At 35.9% G+C, this 24,135-nt stretch overlaps 1 protein-coding gene across 1 annotated transcript; it reads right to left on the reverse strand.

The window, feature by feature from the left end:
• Positions 1-7,518: 7,518 nt before the first annotated feature.
• LOC109055586 (cbp/p300-interacting transactivator 2-like) lies at positions 7,519-9,841 on the reverse strand. Its single transcript, XM_019072779.2, has 2 exons — positions 9,646-9,841; positions 7,519-9,446 (listed from the first exon to the last, which is right to left on the reverse strand). The coding sequence occupies exon 2, from the start codon at positions 9,440-9,442 to the stop codon at positions 8,774-8,776; it is 669 nt and encodes a 222-aa protein (XP_018928324.1). The 5' UTR covers positions 9,443-9,446; positions 9,646-9,841; the 3' UTR covers positions 7,519-8,773.
• Positions 9,842-24,135: the final 14,294 nt, after the last annotated feature.

Below are 24,135 nucleotides of genomic sequence, written 5' to 3' on the forward strand. Positions count from 1 at the left end.
CATAATTCCAGTCAATTGCACTCTAATCACTTCAAATCATGCAAATGGAGAATTGTGAAGTGATTAGCATCTCCAGTGCAACTCACTCCACAACAGCTTTTTTATCTGCACATTTCTAAATATTTAGAAATATTTGGCATGCAACTGTGAAACATGGCCACCCACCCATTCATCAAACAATATCATGGGGTCTTAAATGTGTGACCTATAGTGCGGTTTTACACACTGATATTAGCAAATTAGGGCATCATTACTTTGCTATTTGAAATAGCTCTTACTCAAAGCACAGATGAGTCTAAAGTGTTTCAGGGTCATGCTGAGGATTTGTAAAGAGTGGTGGGCGATAGTCTTTACCGCGGGTCGTCTCTCTGATAATCCTCACCCTCTTTGGCTTTTATTAGGGAATCTTTTTAATCACCAGATAGAAATGATTCTGACATTGGCTCCAGGCTTAATTATTTCTCTAAGCCCATGCATCTCAATTAATGATTGTAACGTCCTTGTTCTTTGAGAGTCTCTTGCTTGGGTGTTTTGATAAATGTCTCTTTAACCTTGAGTCATGTTTCGCAGCACCTGTCAGCATGTTACAGTGCTGGCGAGGCAAGGACTTGACCAACACTTCTGGCCCTTGTAAGTTTTGAGGTTATAGGCACAGATGAACTGGTAAGAATGAGCAATACTTCTCCAAACTGCTCATTTCTTGTTTTCCATGGCATAGGACTCTTTTGACGTCAAAACAGAATCTCGCCCTGTTTTTTATTTATTTATTTCTTTTTGGCTTGAGAGCTCTTCTAAATGAGCTGCTGACTCATGCAGTCAAATTAAGTCAGATCTGTCCACGTCTCTTCCTGCCTCGCTCTCCTTTCTCTCCAGGTGCTGTCAAAAGCACTCTGATCCTTGGACTGTGTTGCAGAGACAGGGACATCCATACATCCTGCATATAATATGCTCTGTCACACATTGTATTTAATGGTTGATAATGAGGCTTGCTATATTCAAAAATTTCTGCCATTTGTCATTTTTAAATTGCAAACTTGTTGTGAAAGTTGATAGCAGATGGTGAAAAATTAAAATGAGTTGGTTATTTGAATCATATTAAACTTTCTTAACTGTCATAAAATATAATTTATTTATTTTTTCTCCCACTAAAAATATCAAAATATATTTTAAAGAGGAATTTAATTGAGAAAATATATCTATAGGTTTTTTTTTAAGATATATAACTAAATAGGTTACCCCGTTGAGAAAAACAGATCAAGATCAGTTTTTCAGAACAACCTAATTTAAGTTTTAGTGTTTAATGCAATATGCTTTTATCTGTGTTAATAATAAAGATAAACCCTTTGACAATTTTACTTTCTTAAATTTCTTTAAAAATATATATTACATCAAAAAAGTTTATATGTATTAATTTTGTTTATGTAATAAACAGTAAATGTTTCCTGTAAAAATACTTTTATAAAAAAACAAGACAAGAATACTCACTGATACACATAATAATAATACTATTGATTTAAGTTCATTTTAACCTGTATTAATTTTTAACATATGTAAACAAATAAAATCACATAATTACATCACACTATTAGTTAAACATCAAATATATCTAAAAATGCTAATGAATCATGTCAGTGAATACAGATCTCTCTGAGGAATGTGCATATTGTATTTTTTAGCTTGTATTTTATTCACAGGCCAGAGATGGAGCAGCATTTGATGGGACGATGTGTCACACATGCATGTAACATAAGCTAACAGAGAGGATTTCTCCTCACGCTCTCAAGAAGACACAATCCAGCAGCTCTCCTGACATTATATGTCACTGACTTGTTTGTAGGCTACAGTATCTCCTTGCAATGCAAGGAGGAGGAGGAGGTGTCTGGATTCACAGTAAGAGAGGCTGGAAAGCAGGGGGCTCAGAGCTGACTGTTAAGGATGAACACAACCAACATTCCCACAGTGAAGGCAATTACAACAGTCAACATCCCTCTGTGCTGACTTTAATGCAATTTACACCCAGTCCTCTATGAGGAATTAGGTAATGTACAAACAACAGATTTTGACTTTTTTTTTTTTACTTATGAACTGAAGTTTATTAACTCATGGGTACTTGAAGTTTCAGTTATGTTTCATAAAAGTTTTATAGCAGTTAGTTTCTATGCTTGAATTAGCATTTCAAGAGTGTTTAGCTACAGCCAGGGGCAGACTGGGGCTAAAAAGTGGCCCTGGACTTTTTGGCACAGAGCGGCCCACCGCACCATAAACCCACCAGCTCATTAGAGCTATTTTTAACACCACTCACTAACATATAAATATAACACAATACAGAATCTCAGAATATTTTTTATTATTATTTTAATTCTTTTTTTTTTTTATGACTGTAATGATTCTTTAAATTATAATTTGTCTTTCTTGGTGTATGGCAAATTGTAATTAATATTTTTACACATCTCTTTTACATATACAGTTTAATGTCACTAAAGTTTACCATAATATCAGATATCATAATATAAGACTTGGAATATAGTGCAGAATGTGGACTGTTTTTACTGTGCCTTTCAATTGCTTGACAAGAGTTTTTTTTTTTTTTTTATGATGATGATGAAAAATACTGTAAACAGTAATAGCCTCTGTGAAATATATAAAGTTACAATTTAGAATAGCTGTTTTCTATGCAAATATATAGTAAAAAAAATAATTTATTTCTGTGATCAATTATAATTACTCCATTCTTAAGTGTCACATGATTCTTCAGAAATGAATCTAATATGCTGATTTGCTGCTTAAGAAACATTTCTGATTATTATCAATGTTAAAAAAGTTGTGCTGCTTCATATTTTTGTGGAAAAAGTGATACATCACCATTCAGTCAGGAGTAAAGTAATAATAATAATAATAATACTTTTATTCAACAAGGTTGCATGAAATTGATTTAAGGGACTGTAAAGATATACTTATTACAAAATATAGATTTTTTTTAAAGCTGTTCTTTGTTTTCAACAAATAATCCCGGAAAAGTAGATCAAGTATCACAGTTTTAACAAAAATATTAAGAAAATAGTTTTCAGTATTGATAATAATAAGAACCTTTATTAATAATTTATCACAAATAATAGGCTAATTGAAAAGAATTAAGCAGCAAATCAGCAAATCATGTGACACTGAAGACTAGAGTAATGATGCTGAAAATTCAGCTTTGATCACAGAAATAAATTACATTTAAACATTAAAGCATTGACATTAATTTAGGCTATCTTTAATAGAAAAATATAACTTTCCTAATCATGGCACTTGAAAGCGAAAGTCTTTATATTTACAGTGTTCTAGGTCGAGAATGGTAATGATGAGAATTATATTTTTACAGTTTTTAAAAAAAAAAAATTATTTTACATTTTTAAACATTTTCTTGTACACGTGAAATTACGGAAGAAATATAACGATATACAAACATTCACTGTTGTCTTATGTAGCTATGCTGAAACGGCTACGTTTCTGTAGCCTACATTGTGGCAAATAATGTTGGTCTAAATGGTATGAAAATCTGCGAAATTCGAAAAGGCCAGTAGTAGGCTAGTTGCATCCATGAAAATGAATGTCTGTCGCTACAGTTTAACAGCACTAGGACTTTTCACTCTTTGTATCGTTCCGCGATCCAGATCGCGTGTCAAGTCTGTAGTGTTTCCTTTTATAGTTACTCCAGTAGGTGGCGATAAAAGACCGTTTTATGAGTGAGTCATTTTAAAGCCTCCATTCACTGTTTTGTTCAAAGAAGCAGATTCATTCTTCATATTTTCTTGGGCATCTTGGGCGAATTTTAATAACAATGTTTGAGTTCTTATTAAATACTCTTAACGTTGGTTTGATCGCAGACTTTAAGCACAATGTGTGACAACACTAGATGTAGACAGATGAGAGATGAATGGGGTTAAGCCAGTCTCAATTCGATCTCCATTTAATATGCTCAGGGAAAATAAATAGATAAATAAAAAGTGACCTCATTTGTTATTTTTCTTTCATGTGATGTCAACTGGGTCTTCTATTGCGCTTCCCTTTTTACTTCTTTTCACTATAAAATCTATTCCCATTCATTTTCTGGCTCACAAGTAGCCTACTATTTCCTTTAGCAAAAGCAAATGGGAAAAAGAATTACTCTCCAACATGAGTGCTTATCTAAGCAAGAAGAAAGGAACATTTACACCTCAGAGGAAGACATCAACAGCAGCAATGGCTATGAAGCCTTATTAAAAAAAAAAAAACTCTTTAGCCCCTAAAGTGGCATGATCACAGACTGGCTCATAGCTGTGTCATGTTAATGGATATGTTGATAGTGCCCATGTAAGTGTCCAATGCTCTCTCTCGCATTGCAGTAACGGCAGTGCATTAAGTTGTAAAAACACATGCTTTGAAACTCACCTCTGAGCAGCAGAGCAGAACCTCCAATGACAGACTGTTATAATGAATCTCACTTAGTATATTAAACAATGTCACAATCCAGATCAGTGTCATAGTGTTTGCCTTTTGACAGAATGTTCTACACAGTGATTCAGTGTCATGACTGTGTTAGCAGGATGATTGATATACCAAAAGAAAGACATAAGTGATAATTTCACACTGGAAATAATATTTAGGAACATGATCAAGAACAAAAGGTCCAAGTTTTGACAGGATACTAACATGGTCCAGTTAGCCCCTGCGGGTAGATGTTTTATACCATTTGGTTCTAAAAAGCATCTGGTTATATTAATGGCCATTTAAAAACAAGTACATCTCAATGAAACTGATTTTTTTTTTTTTTTTTTTTTTTTTTTTAATGACAAAATTTTTATACTGTGGTTCAAAAGATTGGGGTCAGTAAGAACTATTTTAAATGTTTTTGAAAGAATTCTCTCATTATGTTACCAAGTCTGCCGTTATTTGATCAGAAAATACAGCAAAACTGTAATATTGCTAAATATTATTATGATTTAAAATAACTGTTTTAATATAATTTAAAAAATATTATATTCATGTGATGGCAAGGCTGCATTTTCAGTCTTCAGTGTCACATGATCCTTCAGAAATCATTCTAAAACATTAATTTGGTGCTCAAGAATCATATCAAACAGTTAAAACCTTTTTTTTAAAGATAATATAATTCAATATACATTTTCCTGCAGCCTTTCACAGTTCAAGATAGTCATTAGTGATGGATTTGAGACTATGTGTGCTGTCACATGACATTTACAGCTTAGGTGATTGGCTCAGAAAGTTCTGTGCTCCCATGTGCAAAGATCTCCTTGAGCAAGGCAGCTGTAGTACTATGTAGTTTTACTCTCTTTAAAGCTTAAGTGTCTCTATCGGTGTGAAAGATGTATGTAATAGTTTAAATTCATATGCTACAGATCATTGATTAAATGCAATCATTCATTAAATTTGTGAGCAGGGTATATCTGACACAGTCAAATTATTTCCCCAAAATGAATTTCTTATTGAAGACAGATATTCGCTGGAGCATTTGGCATTCCACTTCCATTCCTCCTTTTTCAATAGCGATGCCTATGTGTTTCCATAATTACCATTCTTACTTATCTCTGCCCTGCTCTGTAAATGTAATTTCCCTCGTCGCAAATAAGATGATTTTAATTCTCCTCCACTTCCATGAGTCTGTCTCTCTCTTTTTTTTTTTTTAGCTTAATTCTGAATAAAGAGGCAGAATTTGAACCTCTGCCAAAAATCTGAAGGACAGCAGACCTTGAGGAAGAGCGTGTGCCTGCATAGTCTCTGCAAAATTCTTCGGGGAGTCTTTTGACATTTCCTTGTTATTAGTCTCAATTATTGATATAAGCTGTGTTTAAAATTCTTTTCAAATTAACTTGCTGTAATGGATACATAATGGTGCTCTGAATAATTGCATTTGCAAGAACTAATGAATGAAGGAACTTGAGAACTTAGCCATCAAGCACACACAGTTTGACTCCACAGGCTCTTTACCTGAAGGTCTGCTTCACATTTAGCAGGGGAGCAAGAGGTTGTTTATATCCTGTTGGCTTCTGCTATTAAAAATGGCATTACGGAAACATCCATTATAAGTCAATATCACCATAGGGAAGCACTGAAATTAGATTAGAGTAGCATCATTTGAGCAAAATGCTTATTCAATAAGGGACTTAAGATAATGTAATAGTATATCAAAAGTGGTTCATTTTTCTAGTATTTAAAACTGTGAAGGGTTTTAATTTTAAGGTTTTAAATTTTACTTTCAATTTTGAGTAAATTTGTACTTTTAAATGCTGATGTACTGTTAATTAAAGGTACATACTTGATCTTAAAGGGATAGCCCCCCCCCCCCAAAAAATAAATAAATAAAATAAAATAAAAAATAAAATAATATTTCTTTCATCGTTTACTCATCCTCATCATTCCAAACCCATAAAATTTTGGTTACATTTGTTTTCAAACTATTCCAAATCTAAATCATCACATAAAGCGATTATATCTCCATACAAGACTTGGATGAAATCAATCAGTTCAAATGGATTACAATTTGATGCCTTTATGACCCTTTTGAAGTTTTGGTTACCTGGATTTTCTAGGGACAGAAACCTCTCGGGTTTCATTCAAAATATCTTAAATATCTAAATGAACCGAAGTCTTTTGGCTTTGGAATGACATCAAGGTTGAGTAAAACTAAAAGGTGATGAATTTTGCCATTTTTGGGTGAGCTATCCCCTTTAATACAAAGATGTAGACCTTTTAGACATGACTAAAATACTAAGACACTTATTACATCAGCACTTACTGTTCCTGATGCACACTGAAATTTATCATAATTTGCATAATCATATTGCATTACATATAACTCTGGAAGAATGTTTGAGATCATTGTTAAATACAGTTCTGGATGAGGATGAGCTCTTATTTCCCACTTCGGTATATCATGAATTCCAAATTATGCTAATGCTCAGTCTATCAGCCCTTGATGGTTTTTAGACTGTGTTTGGCACTAGTAAGCTGACAACTCCGAGAAGCTTCAGTTTCACTGCAGGACAAACTCTGCTGAATGCTACCTATTTGCATGATAATTATTCATGCAGTGAAACTGGACGCTTTAGCCAGCACTTGGTCTTGCATTTTAATACTGTACACATCTACAGTGAGCTTTTTCTAATGTGCATATTTTCTACCAGAACAAGACATGGACAAGTTGCCCAAAAGTGACTTAATTTAAAGAGAGGACTATAAAAGGACATTCTTTGCTAAATAAATGCTTGATATTTGTTCACTTTCAATTTAATGTTAAGAATAAAATTAAAAACAAATCAAATAAAAAAATGCTAAAAACCAATTAGCTTGACAAAGTGTAGGATAAAAAGAAACTCACCGCATATACAGATTTATGATGTTACAACAAAAACATTGCATTATGTTGATTAGAACAGAACTTTAATTGTAAAACTGACATGAATAGAACATCATAATTCAAATTTGGAATTATAAATGATGCTGACACCCAAAAGAACAGGGCATTGACTTCAGTAATGAGCCTCTGCTGCTTTATTCATGTTTGCAAATTAAAATATAATAAATTAACATTTTTTTCTAAAAATATACAAAAATACTGTAAAACTTTCCTAGAAAGCCTCAACACAGTAGTATTGCCATGTACCGCATACTATAATAAGCACAGTGGTCTATCTATTTTTGAAAACCAATGAAGATGAAACTCTTCTGTGTTGGGATATTTCCACATTCCCTTCCTTTACAACATTCCAGACTATGACATTCAGGATCGGAATGTCTTTTCCTGGACTTTCCGAAACACTGTACTCAATTAAGCATATAGAGTAGCTGGCAAATGCACACTCTCGCTCACATTCATATCACTTCCGTATATGTTTTAGGCTCTGATATACTACACACAAGCATCATGGAGGCAACATGGGCCTGAGTAAATGTAGAAAGTGTGGAGAGAAGAACAACTTGAAGCATCTGCTCACAGTTCAGTGAATCTCTGAGCAGCACAGGAATCTGGTAAATATGGCCACTAAAGTTTATAGTACATTGCTGATTGAGACAATTACACACTATTATCTACAATCATGTCACATAACCACCAACATTACTTAGAATATGCATTCACTGACATCTGATATCACTGGAGGTCTCATGTTAAAAGTGTCAGAAGGAACAAAACATGATTTTATTTTTTTTGTCTATTTTGTCTGCTACATTAATACTGAACAGATATGAACAGAGTTTTGGGGGATTTCTTTGCATTTCTCACTCTCCAGCCCCTGCGTATGTAATGCATAGCATGACTCCTAGGTGTCCAAACCATCCTCATGCAAAACAAATCCATTTCTGTACCATAACGGCATAACCAGTTGATGATAGTTTACCCTTCCATGGCTGTTTTGTGGGTTCATCATTCGGATTTCAGGGTTCCCACACTTTCTAACTAATGAATTTAAATGATTTCCCCCTTCTCCAGTCATCGTTGATCTGAAGGATTTTTAAAAATATAGAGATTGCATTCATTTTTTTTTTTTTACGTCAATGTAATCTAAAAATAAATATTGATACTGACTACACAAATTTCCATGAACTTTTACATATTTAATTAATCCCCATGATGTTTTCAGCCTGGAAATCAAACTTTTGAAACTCCCTGATGTATCCAGGACTGTGGGAACCCTATGGTTTATGGATCAAGGAAAACACACCAGTAATATCAGTCTCATAAAAAAAGGACAAAGCCAAAAAAAAAAAAGGAACAAAAACGGAAAAGGTGAGATTAACAGCTCACTCGGCTGGGTTGTTGCTTACAAACGAAGTCTGTCATGAAATCAAACTCATTCTGTCCCAGCCAGAGTTCTGGCAGCTCCTTTATTCGGTCCAAGCCCATTTCTATCACCAGTGACATCAAGACCTCCTCGTCAATAAAATCCGTGTCGATAACGTTGGGGGGCAGCATTGCTGCAGGCATGTGGTGGCCAGGCAGAGGAACCCCAGACGTGTTCTGCTTAGCGTTACTGTCTCGGAACTGCTGTCCTGTCCCGTTTAACTGGTGGCTGGCGGGGTGCAGTTCGTGCATGTAATAGTGATGATGGGAAGGATGCGTGTGGTGACCGTAGTAAGGCGTGTTGAGCTTCTGTAACTGCATGCTGGCAGCAAGCTGCTGCCCTTGTCCGACAAACTGGGAGTTAAAGCGGGCAGGCAAGTTGCCATTGGGGATCCCTCCGTTTATATTATTCCCAGAGGCCATGGAATGCCGGATCCCATGGTTTGCGTTTACATTCCCCCCCGCGTAATGCATGTGATCTCCCATGATAACGTTATAATGCTGCTGCTGGGGAAGCGCGTTGGAAAACTGTCCCATTCCCATCCTGCGCGCAGAGTGCTGATGCCCATTCACAGCATCTGGGAAACGTCCATGGTTCATTGCCATCATGCGGTCTACCATTCCACTAGAAAACAGTTTGCAAAAGTTAATATGGCAATTTGCGTAAACATATAGTGTCAATAGATCGTTAGAGGGCACTAGGATTTGGTTTAGAAACAATTCAACATTAAAGCGAAGCTTGTTTGCAATATGCACGATTAAACACACACGGGTCTAACTGTGTCATGAGCATTTATAAGCAGGCTAAACTTTGTAACCTTTACCTCTTTGCTTGAATCTGCTGATTGCGTCGCACAGCAGTCGGCAACAGCAAAAAGTAACTGACAATCCCTGAGATGAAAGAGTTTACAATCCCTCCTAATCCAAGTCAATAAAAAGCGTATGCTCTCCAAATACAGACCGCATTCAGCGCCAGCCTCCGCATCAAAAACATTACGCAAAAAAACTGCTGCATGCTTCTCGGTCAGCACTCATATACAATCAAGCCAGGGGCGGAGCAAAGCCAACCTTCAATCTGACTACATTCACGCCTGTGGCAAGCCGATTTATCATGTAGGCTGTTTCTCTTAAGTTAAATAGTTAAATAGTAACTACTTTCAGCAAAGCAGGTTTATAGTTGTTCCTTGGGGGTTAAATTTTCCGGTTTTCCTGAAACAGTTTCATAATAGATAGATATTGATAGGTATCCTGTTTCTTTTTAATTGTTTGTGACCGCGTTTTCTACACTGTTTTTTTCAGTGTATTAGCAATTAAATGCTGTATTATGCATGCCAGGCCAGTAGTTGCTGATGTCACTTAGCATATACAATATTAGCAATACCTATTGAATATCACAAATTCACGTTTTATAGTTTACATTGAGATGATAATGGTATAGGTTTTGAAAACTTGCACTTTCATACAGCCAAATTGCTGTTGTTGTATAAATGAATTAGTTTAGTTGAAAATGGTGTTGTGTAAACACCCCCAAATTTGACAAGAAAAAAGCAACTGTAAGCAGTGAGATAAAAATTATAGGCCTAATGAAAAGTATCAAGCTTTCTAATTATTTATCTAATCAACAAGTAATAGAAGTATTAAAACTAGAATAAAATTTAAATTAAATTCAATAGATACTAATCAGTACTGAAATAAGCAGTAGTATCTATTAAATAAGTAGCTTACTAGTAGACCTTTCTAGTAAAAAAAAGTGCTACATATTATTACACTGAGCTAAATTTGGAAAGTAAAAAAAAAAATTGCTAGTAAACAGAAGCAAGTAAACAGTAAAAAGAAAGAAGTATGCCTAACAGTAAAAGAAATGTAAGTAACACACTGAATAAACATGAAATTTAGAAGAAAATCTTAAGGAATATTTAATTGTAAAACATACTCCAACACTCCTTGTTTTATTTACAACATTTTACAGTGTACTAGTAATTAAAATATGAAATAGTAAATAGACATTACGTGTAATGGAAAGATGTTGAAACGGCTTGCCGCAAAAGTCTGGATCTGGGCTCGTGTAAAACGTGGAGCTGAAGCGCGCGACCAATCGCCTTCCGCGCGCATGGAGCAACACCGCTGCACACATTACCTCATTGCGGCTATTTCTGTTCACGGCAAGAGTGAGCATAACATGGAATCACGTTTCACAGGTTTTTAAAGGCAGTGTGCGTGCTCGAACATCCATTAACACCATGCACTGATTGAAATAAACAGGGTTGGTGATACTTTACACTGCATTGCCAGTGTCACACATTTTTCATGCACATTTAATTTATAACACTTAGTAATAATATGAGCTGTTTTGAGTTGTGACACAATAAATTTAATCAATTACAAAGTTTAATAGTTAAAGATTTACATGAGATCATCCTAATGAGGTGACCGTAGAAGTTGAACGTCTCTAAAATAAAAATGATTTACAGGGGAAAAAAAATAAAAAATTCATATGCAATCGTTAGTATTTGTTAAATGTTCACATTGTAACTTAAATACCAATGAATGTGTCAGTTTTGTCCACAGTCAAATTTAAGTGCATAAAACAGAACAAGAAAAAAATGAGCAGCAATTAAATCCCAGGAGTGCTGATGAGTCCGAGTGCACTGCTGCCAAATAGTCTTCACGTTCTGCACGTCCAAACCAATACGTCTGCTGAGAGACAGTTGACAGTGAGTTTGATCTCAAAAAAATTGTGTAAATAATTCAGAACTTAGAGATATGTAAAATGTTATCATGTATAATCATCTGTCAGATGCATAGAATGCTCTTAATAAAACCTACTTTACTTACCCGAAAGGGGAGGCATATTTTCTTATCACTATGAGTTTGTAAATTATTACTTGAGAAAATTACCTCTAAGAATTATCTCATTGTGAGTCTCAATAGATAGATGCTGCCCTGATAGATGGAGGGGATAAGAGAGTCAAAACATGTTCTGGAAGATAAACATGAAAAGAACACCTGCTTTAAATTCAACAGCCTGGTAATAATGTCAAAATTAATTGCAATCTTGATCAGAGCGTCATGCATTTTAAACATCCCAACTCTAAATATAAGCCATTCCAGTTCAGTTATAATGTATGTGTTCACAAGAAAGCAGCACCATTGGTTGATATGATCATTTGTTTAATGGGCCCATTAACATGGTCATTAATTAATCCTTCTGTGGCCATCATTACTTGCATGCATGTTTGAGATGTTTTGTCTCAGCAAAGCATCCAGTGTGTGATGTGAGAACATGACCATTGTGCTCTTTAGAAAGGCACATAACCTCATATTCCTCTACAGAAGATGTGCCCAAAGTTTTTAATATGAAGAACAAAAAGTAAATGTTATTATATATCCAACTATATTATACATCCAACTATGTTATATCCAATTACAATTGTTGACATTTATAAATAATTCAACATATTATAATATATTTAACATATAATATGTTTAATTATAATGTATTTGTTTTAAAATGTTTACATTATTTAAAATATTTTTTAAGTTGTTTTTTATATTTCAGTGCAAAATTAAAATCTCTGCTCTACAGTCTTATTTCCAATAGGATCTAAATGATACATTGTTTGAAGAGAGAAAGTCAGAAGTTTGATGCCCATGTTTAATGAAATATCTATATATAGACAAGCATAATCAAGAACAGATTAAAGGACTACAGTTCATTAATTTCGAGACACTCTCCTAATTCTGTCCAACTAGAACAAGTTATCCGTATCTTTAGAGTTTGTATGCATAGAAAGACCTGGTCCCATCCAAGTGTTCCTTCAATTTCAGAGGCTGCTTAGACAATAGCATTCCAAAAGCCGTTTAATCCCAAAGTCATGCCTGAATCCGCCTCAGTAGGGAAACTAACTAATGAGCTTTACACTCTCTAAGCCTTATGTTCAAAACCTATTGCACATTTGTGTAACAAGAAGATACTCATTGATTTGGGAGCTTTTGTTTTGAAAGCAAATGCAACATGCTCTGTTAGTATTTCAATAGACTTTTTTCTGTTTGGTTTATGGATCTAATTTAGTGCCTTAACCTTTGAAAAAAAAGGGATGAAAAAAAGAAAGAAACACTGTCTTATATTAGACGTGGTGTAAAAATGATATTCCTTAATCTCCCTTTTGTGCATTGTAACCCACCAATAAAACTGTCATGGGCCATATGATTTTATTTTAGAGAACTGGGTTTATTATGGACAATAACTTACAGATAAATTGTTGCCTGTGCTATTCTCCATAATGTTAAGGTTTAATTTGAGGATCCTTATTCCATGTTAATAAAAATAAAATATCTAATGTCTAAAGTCTTTTCCACCCTTCAGTGGAGAACATCACATGAGACCATGTAATCTAAGGAGAGTTTTACTGCACAAATGAGTTGGTATAGAGCCTCAAATACTTTCTCACCCCAGAGCACCTAGCTGAACTGTTTGCACTTGGGTCATGTGGTTCATTGGACTGTTACATGATACCAATTTACTCTAAGATCTGGAACTGTCAATAAAAATCTAGCCATGCTTGTGTGTGAATGATAATGGCAAGTTAAATAACAACTGAAAACTGAAAGCATAACAGCAGCACATGTAACACCCATGTGTTCCTTGTCTCAGGATCTCTCTGAATCACGTCTCTGTTGTTTTCACTTCACTGCACACGTGAACAGTCATGCATATCCAGTACAAGCATTTAGCATGTTGATTAGGTAAACTTAATGATGTTAAAGGAGTAGTCCACTTTCAGAATTAAAATTCTGTCATCATTTACTCAACCCCCACCCTCCCCACTTGTTCCAAACCTGTATGAGTTTCGTCTGTTGAACACAAAAGAAAATATTTTGAAAAATATTGGGATCTAAACAGTTGATGAGCACCATTGACTTATTTGGTTTTTAATTTTTTTTGTGCTATGGTAGTCAATGGTGCTCATTAACAGTTCAGATCCCAACATTTTTCAAAATATCTTCTTTTGTGTTCAACAGAAGAAAGAAACTCATACCGATTTGGAACAAGTCGGGGGTGAGTAAATGATGACAGAATTTTCATTCTGAAAGTGAACTTCTCCTTTAAAGGAATAGTTCACTTTCAAATTAAAATTTCCTGATAATTTATTCACCCCCCGAGTCATCCAAGATGTTTATGTCTTTCTTTCTTCAGTCGAAAAGAAACGAAGGTTTCTGATAAAAACATTCCATGATTATTTTCCTTATAGTGGACTTCAATGGCTACCAAACGGTTGAAGGTCAAAATTACAGTTTCAGTGCAGCTTCTAAGGGCTCTACACGATACCAGACGAGGAATAAGGGTCTTATCTAGTGAAACGATCAGCCATTTTCTACAAAAAAAAAAAAAAAAAAAAAAAATGCATATTGGCGTTTTCCTCTGATGTAGATCTTAAACACCTGCTAGTGAATCCTGTAAACGACTCTGAAGGTAAACATCCAACACAAGTGGCGACAGTAATAGTAACACACAAAAGTACTATAGCTTTATCATAGCTTTTACTTGTACCATTGTAGAACAAAGTACATTAAAGCAACTGTATGTAGTTTTGTGTATTTTTGCGACTTAGGAAGTGGAATTTACTGTTGTAATTGCAGAAGTTAGCTGCTGTATGCGTGCATTTGTTGCTGCACATTTTAAGGAGAGCAACTTGCATTTACTTTAATAAGTGGTAGGGGAAATATCGCATATGGAAACGATATGGTATATCTCCATCTGCTATAAATGTTACTTTGTGGGCAAAGTAATTAATTTATTAATTCAAATGTAATTAATTTGTTTTATTTGATTAATAACATTTATAATATTGCCAGCTGTAAAATGGTTTGATTTCTCTCTATTATACCCCCCTCCCCATTTATTTATTAAGCTTTTTGTCTGGATTTGATCTGGTTTTGATGTGTTGAGCCCTTCATGTTAGATTCTAGATGTTAATTGACTATTTATGCCAATGGCAAATAAGTCTGTTGTGGCATTGATGAATATAATTGTATAGACAGACAGGCTGATCTCTACAGCTATTTGTTTTTGCTTGTTATTCAGTAAATATTATACAAATGAAAATATCAGTATTTAGCATAGCATGATTAGCGGGGCAAATGAAGGTGAAAAAAGCACGATTTTTTTGGGTCAATCGGTTCTAGTGCATTAAGAATGTATCAGCCTGCTTTCTACATGTAATGTCTGGTATGAAGCCTGTCTGTCTGTGGAATAGACATTGACCCATTTCTTCACTCTCCACTCTCCCATTTTGACTCGGTGTATTTCTTTCTTTCTTTCTTTCTTTCTTTCTTCCTTTTCTTTCTTTTTTTTTCTTTCTTTCTTTTCTTTTCTTTTTCTTTCTTTTTCTTCTTTTCTTTCTTTCTTTCTTTCTTTCTTTCGGATGTAGTGCATGTATATCAAAGCCAGCCAACTGTGTAAGTGCCAATTATGAGTCAAATATTTGCTTGTATGTAAAGAAAAAAAACTACTACATGAACTCTGTATATTTGCATGACTTTGATTCTAATGCATACCTTCACAAACTCTTTTTCAAACACGACAAAACATTTTTGCTAAGTTGTCAGCTTTAAAATTGTTCCTCTTCACTTTTTGTCAGTTTACCTAAAAATAAGCCAACATTACAGTGAATATTAATTTCAAAGTAAAGCGTTTTGTGTGTGTGTGTGTGTGTGTGTGTGTTTGTGTGCGGTAAAAAAGCTAGTTAATTCCCATTAATTTGATTAATTCCTATTTATACCTTTGAGTAGATTTCAGATGTTAAGGATTAATTTTTCAAACGCATATGTAGGTAAACGTAATTTGACCACTGGTTGTTGTTAATGAATTGTTAATCTATAAGTCATGTTTGCATGCATTGAAGGTAGGACTGTTCATTTAAGATCCCCTATGAGATTCTGGCATCACATTAGAGAGGGGACGCCATGCATTGCCTTCGCCATTGCTTGACAAGTCTGCCAATATTCTCAAATGATTCATCTACAGTGTCATCCAAGTGTATTGATTTATACTGATGTGCGAAGCAATTTACCATCACAGTTTTTCTCGAACAGAATACATTTGACAATGACACATTTCATTTGTTCATGCCTTTGTTTTGAAGTCATTCCCATATATTTAACGGCAGTTTTCATGATCTGATTTTTGTGTTATGTATGACTGGGTGTCACAGAGAATTTTTCTAAACTGCTAGTTAATTCCTCTGTGTGCAATTTCCTTTTATGTCAGTCTGGTTTTCACGGTGCATGTTGCACATCCAGAAGGTGTTTTTTTTTTTGTGTGAGTCTTTTCCACTGAGCAAGCTGCTCCAAGGCGGTCTGGAAGATGTTTCCGATGGACTGCATCAGGAATGTGTGTATGTGATCGCCATATTCCGGCCATCCCTTAGTGGGAAGGCAGACCGGGTTCTCAACCCTTCATTTGTTCATTCTGCAAAGACAGGATGTTTACAGACTTTGGAGCCAATTTTCGACAAAGTCGCCATAAATCAATTCATTTAGCCTTTTAAGTGGTGTGTGTATGCATGGCAGATGTGGGGATAAGTTCAGTCAATTAGAAAGTGCTGAGGCATGAGGCAACTTTTGCAACAATTACACCTCCACAGTTCATCAAGGTTTCCATTGATTTATGGAGTTGCAAGTGTTGTTGTTGTTTCCAGCTTGTCTGTGAGGTCAGGGCAAGCCTGCTTTAGCAGTTTAGATACCCATGTATGATGTTGAATATAGATTTAATCTGACTTTATTTGCATGAACTGCTTATTTGAGTCACTAGTTACATTCTCCCCACCACACTTTCCTCAGGCGAAGTGGTAAAACTGATTTCTGCTGTCTCAATTAACTGGCATATATTTTCGAGACTTGAATACCGAAACATGAGCAGCCTCATGTTGTACATCTGTATTGCTTCTTTTGCTGCAATAAAATTAGTCTGTAAAACAAACTGTTTACACTTGGTACATCTTTGTACACAGTGCTAAATAGTAGGGGTGTGTGATACTGACAAAAAAAATTATATCTTCATTTATTTTCTGGGTAATTTTTTTGATAAAAAAGTGTGTGTGGGGTGGGGTGGGGGGATAAAATCGTATACTAAAAACACTTAAACTGGCAGTAAGTGGCTGGCAAATCCGTGTCTTTATGATTGAACATTCAAGTGATTTGTTCAAAATTATTAATTTTATTATTGATTAATTTAGAAATGAAGCAAGTGTTTTTATGAATGGATCATTGAATCATTGACTCAGTGTTCAAAAACAGGTTTATTCTGGAACGACATACTGCAGTGTTGCTCTGAGATGCACACAATTTCTACTCCAGCTTTGTTTGGAATTTTTTCATTGGCTGAACAGAAAAAAAGACTTTTGTGTCTAAAATGTAGCTCACTTAATATTAACTACTTTTTCAGAATCTTTTTAATTGCACTGCAATTCTGAAAATAACGCTCCACTTGAAATATCATGTTTGTGCTGAGATTAAAACTGATGTATGCAGTTTTTGGAAGCAACACAGTATTGGCTTTTGTGTATAGATTTTTTTTTATTTTATCACTTATATAAAAATAAACAGTAATACGCTGACATTGTTATTGATGTATGCAGTCCAAAAAATAAGAAAACTCTTGTAATTGTTTTACAGGAGATAAATGTTGAAGGGGCCATGAACTGAGAAAACAAAATTCCCTTGATATTTTGACATATAAGAGGTCATTGTACAATAAAAACCTCCTTTAAGTTTCAGAACTCAAAACTTTCTTGTTAGTTTAAAAATGATGTAATAGTGTGGCTAAACACCACCTCTGCAGAAGAAGATCAGCACCTGCTTCTACATCACTACCTGTTTAGCCCCGCCCACCTATTCACGCCTGTAGTGTAAATAAAGAGAGAAGTGAACGCAGATCTACACAGAAACCAAGAAAACAAGATGCTGTGCAGTCAGTGCCAGATTGTGGAAAAACAGTGTTTGTGTTGTCCTCCTGATCCCAACATTAGGGAAGAGTGGATGAACTTTATTTTTAATGAAGTTCCAAACTGCGTCAGTAAGAAAATTGAATCTTTGGCACAATTTGATGTGGGATTTTCAAAAAGATTGAGATGATGCTGTGCTGACTATATTGGATCCGACAGTAATGTCGCAACACACCAGTGTGAGTGACTGTTTTATTATGTGTTCACTATGCTTTGTCTGTTATTACCGATCGTTTAATATGTACTAATATTTGTGCATGTTTGGCCTAAATCACAGCAGTGTCCATCTATGAGGAATGTTGCTGTCAAACATACATAAGTGTTAGCCAATCATTGCAGTGGGCATCTACTTTCGAGTCTACAATTCGCCACGCCTATTTAAACAGAACTTTCTGATGAGGGGGTCAAAAACAGGACAGAAAATAGCCTATTACTCCTAAATTGTGATTTTTTTTTTTACTGTAAAAATCTTGTTGAACAGGCAGTTCATGACCCCTTTAATACCTGGTGTAAATAGGACCTAAGAATTTTTCATGCTAACACCATACACTTGTAACTTACATAGAGCTGAATTCATGCATTAATTTGTCAGGGGCTTAAATGGTTATTTTAAAGATATCAGAAGTATGAAAAATGTGCAGCAGTTGCCTATAATAATAGACCAGAGACAGCAGTTTCCTGCAGGTCTTCCTAGCACAGCGAGTCCCTTATTTTCAGGTTTGATTATGATAACAACAAACCTTCGTTGTGAAGAAGCTGGCGAAGCAAATGCCACGCTAACGCAGTATTAGCCACTGACTCTTGAAAACTTGTTCTATACGATGACATTGTCTTGCTCTCTGCTATGTAGTTGCCATTCTGTCTGCTGAGCTTCTGCTCAGCGTGGCAAAATGATTGTGGAATTCCGCCGTCCTGGCGCATGCACTCTTCTGCTTCATTTCACACTCCCGTAACAGAAATGCAGGGTCAACACCAGGATTCCACAGAGCCTAACAAATGAGATTGCAGGGCTGGAAACTAGGTGTAATGTGTTAATATAAATGATCACTGAACCTCTACTGTTCTTTCAACTAAATTTTATGTGGGGGCAGGTGTGGTCACTACTATTAACTTGACAGAATTTGCTGTTAATATAAACTTTTTCAGTCACAGAATCAGACATCTTTTCTTGCAGAACGCAGCACATTCACATTATTAGTTCATTCCAGTAATGAATTACATTTGTTTTTATCGTACAGAAGACCATAGATCAAAATAGGAACGGCTATGTTGATTTGTACTTTTTTGACTTCTTTTTTTGCATTCAAGTCATCTTAGCAGTAATCTGGAAATGCCACAGTACAGACTGTGAGTTCACTGCACTGAACCAAGGACATTATTCCCATCTTAAGTATGTCTAACATTATTCCCCTCCACTGGCTGAAAGCACTCTGATAAATAAACATTGAAGCAATCCAACTTTATGCCGGTCTCCAAGCAACAAGAGTCATTGGAAATTAATACTCAACCCAACAGGATGAAATTGACAGTGTACTGTTTGCTCCCCTGAATGTAATTGGCAGCCTGAAGCTATTAAATTAAGCAGTCTGATGCTTGAACTGAGCTGTTTGAAGAAAAGCTTAATTTTTTTGTTATTTCCATTTTTCTGTGCTGGATGATAGTTAGTGGCCTTCTTTCCAGCAAACATGACTAAAGTAAGATTGACAGATCTTACCGGAGTGATGCTGACATATGATAGACACCACTCATTTTGCTTCTTTCTTTGTCTTGTACACACATTTGTTTTTCTGTCTAAAATTGATTTTATACTGCACTAATAATTTTTTCTGTCTCCTAACCATCACAGAGTCCTTTGTGCAGTTTTACTTTTTCATTAAGACATCTTTTTTTTTTTGGTAACTGTTTTCCTTCTACAAGACAGTTGGCTTTCCCCCAAAATGTTGGTGATTTCTGGTTTTCTGTCCATGTGGTGACATTTGGTCCCTATTATGTAGGCAAAACCTACCCCTACACACACAATTACACACTTTCATGATTAGTGTTTCCAAACACTCATTGAGCTGCGTATGAGCTATATGGATTTTTAAAATCCTTTACAAGCAAACCATTTGCTTTGCTTTCAATATTTTGTGGATGCAGTGATGGTTGATACAGAATTATTATCTATATGGTGTTGCTAAAATCTGCTAATCTGTTCATAGATACTTCCGAATTTTGTGAAAATATGTAAATTTGTTCAGGCTCATACTGAACTCGCTTTCATTTAGGTTGCAAATGAACACCTTTCACGTTGTTAAAGCTTAAACAGCCAAATGTTTTTCCCATAATATATCACCATACCTGGAAATATCACCCAGAAATGGGATTTCCGTTGGCTTGCTGGAAAGAAGATTAGGACTTTTTCTTTGTCCTTAAATTTCACCAGAGCAATAATTAGCTTCATCTCAGCAACTTGATTAGAGCAGTGTGGGCTGCCCTGCCATACTTATCTCTCTCATCTCGCAAAGGTTGCCAGGCAACTGCAGCAGAACATCATGACAAATGTTTACTGCAACAAAACTTACCAGATGAGTCATTTATCACCCTCATCAAATAGTAGGTGAAAGACAGTACTTTCAGACAATTTAGCTTTAAGCCGCAGCTTGCGAAAGCGATCTCTTTGTGGAAAATTGTCAGCGTTAGGTATGACAAACTTAATTTTAGAGAAATGGATGCTAACCACCAACAATAACCATTTGACTTTCAAATTCTATATTGCTCCATGTAATTAGGCTTTTATGGCTTCTGTATAAAACCCAGGGGCTTGGTGTATAAAATTGCATGCCGTTTACAAATGGCAGATTTTTTTTTAGATTTATAAAAAGGTACATATGGCAGGCTAGTAGGAGTGTGTACATGCATGAGATTTTTTTTATTATGCGTGACCTAATCTGCATATATTTGACACATGCATGCTTTCCATCTACACACATTTAGCCTTCTAGAAACTAGGAAAATAGATTGTAAATGTTACCTGTGTCTGTAAGATATTACACTGCATGTTTATAATCCGTACAAATATTTAAGCACCTTTGAAAAAATATAGGTTTACCTGAGAATAAGAATTGTTTGAGATTTGATTGAGTTTTCATTGAATGTATCTTTAAAAATTAATATTATAATACTATATTATTTTCACCACAGTGGCCAATTTTAGGGATAAACTTCATGAGTTTTACTTTTCAGGTAAAATTATATTTTTGGATTTTTTTTAAAGGGGTCATATGACGTTGCTAAATTAACATTATTTTGTGTATACGGTGTAATGAAATGTGTTTATGCGGTAAAAAAGGTTAAAAGAACACATTATTTTCCACATACTGTACATTATTGTTTCTCCTCTATGCCCCGCCTTTCTGAAACGTGTCATTTTGTGCAAAGCTCACCGTTCTGAAAAGTGAGGTGTGCTCTGATTGGCCTGCTATCAGTGCTTTGTGATTGGCTAAATGCCTCAAGCATGTGACGGAAATGTTACGCCCCTTAACATACTGTGACGCGTGTCCCGGTCAGAACACCTGTGCTACAAGACAATAACAATAAAACCCATTACAAACGAGGCATTTGTTACATCCAGTGGGGACATAATTACGGATTATAATGATTTATGCTGTTTTTTTTTGTGTTGCGTTGCATCGCACTGCATAAACATAAAACCATGTCTGCATTTTTGCTTCGGAGAAATGACACACAACAAGCGCTACTCTACCCCAGTGGTTCTCAGTTCCAGTCCTCGCACCCCCCAGCTCTGCATATTTTGCATGTCTCTCTTTGTTAACACACCGGATTCAGATAATCAGCTCGTTAGAAGTGAGCTCCGTGCATGAACTGTGTACCCATTGACATGGTCCCTACACAGTGTTCATTGCTCCCTACTCCCTGAGCAGGGGAAATCTGTTGAAGTTTACCTCACTTCAGAACATTCATTCAGGGATTTGCGCTGTGCAGCGTCTTCACACACGGACATCATATACCTCTGTAAACAAATACAAATACACAAATACACTTCAATGCACTTTGAATCGAACATATATACTCACTTCGAACTGGAATCATGGCAGAATAACCTGTTATGATTACTTCGCAGGGCACTTATGTTAGAGTAGAACAAACGGCTGAAGCCATAAGAGAATCATACAAAATGTGCAGAGCAGGGGGGCATGAGGACTCGAATTGAGAACCGCTGCTCTACACTGCTCAAAACTCGAGTTTAAATCATCATTGGCAAATCCTTTACATATGTTAACATACTTCAGAACAACTGACATTGTAGTCTTCTCTCCCAGGATCAGGAAACAGTACTCCATAAAATGTGCTGCACACATCTGAATATTTGGGTTAAACTGTTCTGGAACAGTGTTGTCAATACAACTTAACCACTGATTTCTAGTTGTGTACTCTTTTGGAAGGCCAAACCAAAGTATTTTTTTTTTCTTTACAAAATAAGCGTCTTCTCGACGTGGTGGCAGCGGTGGCGGCAGCGAGAATCAAAGTTATGCCTTCTTTCTTTGCATGAACATTTTGGCGGTGTTATGCAAATTTTTTCTTTTCTTTTTGTAGGTGTGTGGGGGCGTGTTTAAACGAGGCATTTTAGGATGGCGTGGACGAGTCTTAACTATTATAAAGAATGTCTCTTTGGGTTTGAGACTTTAGTCTTTGCAACTTTACAGATCTTCTTCATGCACCAAGAGCTTGTAACACTCCAAAGAGAAAGGAAAACTTGAAATCGCATCATATGACCCCTTTAAGATTTCACTCTTTTTTTTTCCCAGTGTGACAAATTGTAGGTTTGGAATAGGTCTTTACTATTTACTAATTACACATCTAATCTGTTCTTGCAACATACTGTGAAAAATACTGTAATGCTCAACAGTTTTCTACAACATTATTCTTGCTTGCCCATAAGATAAAAGTGCATGCTTTTGCATCTCTGCAGGAAAGAGAAACAACCAAACGAGGCTTTTATGAACTCCTCCAGGCCACTGCCGGACTCAGCAGGGGGATCGAGACCTTGTAAGCACCAAGGTCACAAAAGCAAAACAAGCCCTAATCAGCCACCCTTTTTTGTAAGTCTGCAATGCTCGGTGTATGAAGAATGGGCTTTATTCATTTCAACGCCCCCCTTTCTGGCTCCAGAATTCCTGGCTGACATTCCCTCAATCTTCCAGCTCCAACAGGCCTCAAAAGGAACTATTTTTCCTCCCTCGTGGAGTCTGCCCCAAGGGCATTGCCGTCCCGTATGGCATGGAGTTCCTGCACCATTTTGGCCTAAAGATGCTGTGTCTTTAAAAGAAGGACTAACAGCTGTCTATATCCGGAGTGGGGAATGAGGGTGAAAAGGAGAGAGGGAGGGGGGTACTGCTGATGCTGCTGACTTAGTTTTTTCCCCTTCCCTTGCCTTTCCAGCCTGGAATGCCCTTGTGACAACTGTGTGTCAGTATCCAAAGCGCTGCAGCACCGCAGTGTTTTCACAGCCGTATAAAACTCATTCTGACTGTGAACCTAGTTCTTGTTATAAAATCCGCATTCCTGCGTTCCTGTGCTGGCTTGGAATTAGGATGAAAAGCATGGTGTAAACAAACACAGGCTGGCAGGCCATGTGATGTTGACCACCTTTGGACCCAATGGAGACTGGCTGTCTTATGATGAGGGGCCAAAGGTCTCTCCTACGCCACATAACCACACACACACATACGTTCTAGTTGGTCTCCAGACTTTCTAGTCATTTTTCTATGATACAATACCACTGGCCTCAGTCTAGCGGGTATTGATCTGTGTTTCTGCAAATGGTAATCAATGTTTAGAGCTGGAATCGGTACCCAGTGTGAGTGCATATAATATGCATTTCCCTCGAAAAAAGTTCCTACCACTCAGCACGGTTGCAAGGACGACTGACAGTTAAAGCAATAGTTCACCCAGAAATTAAAATTCTTTTTCATTTAATCAACTGTATGTTATTCCAAACCTGTACAACTTTATTTAGTATTTATATATTTTAAAATATGTCTGTGTTACTTGGTCCATCCAGTCAAGATCAATTGGGACGGAATTTGAATTTTTGCGTGAACTATGCCTTTAAAAAGTATCAAAAACCTTGTAATTTTACACATCCTAGAGCCTTGTAATTTTACAGTCACTAAATAGATATGAGTGGATTAGCCAAAACATGATATGCTAATATGTAGGGAGATAATGTGCAAGTCTGAATAACCGAATAGAATGAAGATGTCCCAGTTTAAATTGTACAGCTGTTTAATAAAACATAGGCTGCTG

This window comes from Cyprinus carpio, chromosome B20 (assembly GCF_018340385.1).
Source record: "Cyprinus carpio isolate SPL01 chromosome B20, ASM1834038v1, whole genome shotgun sequence".
NCBI lineage: Eukaryota > Metazoa > Chordata > Actinopteri > Cypriniformes > Cyprinidae > Cyprinus > Cyprinus carpio.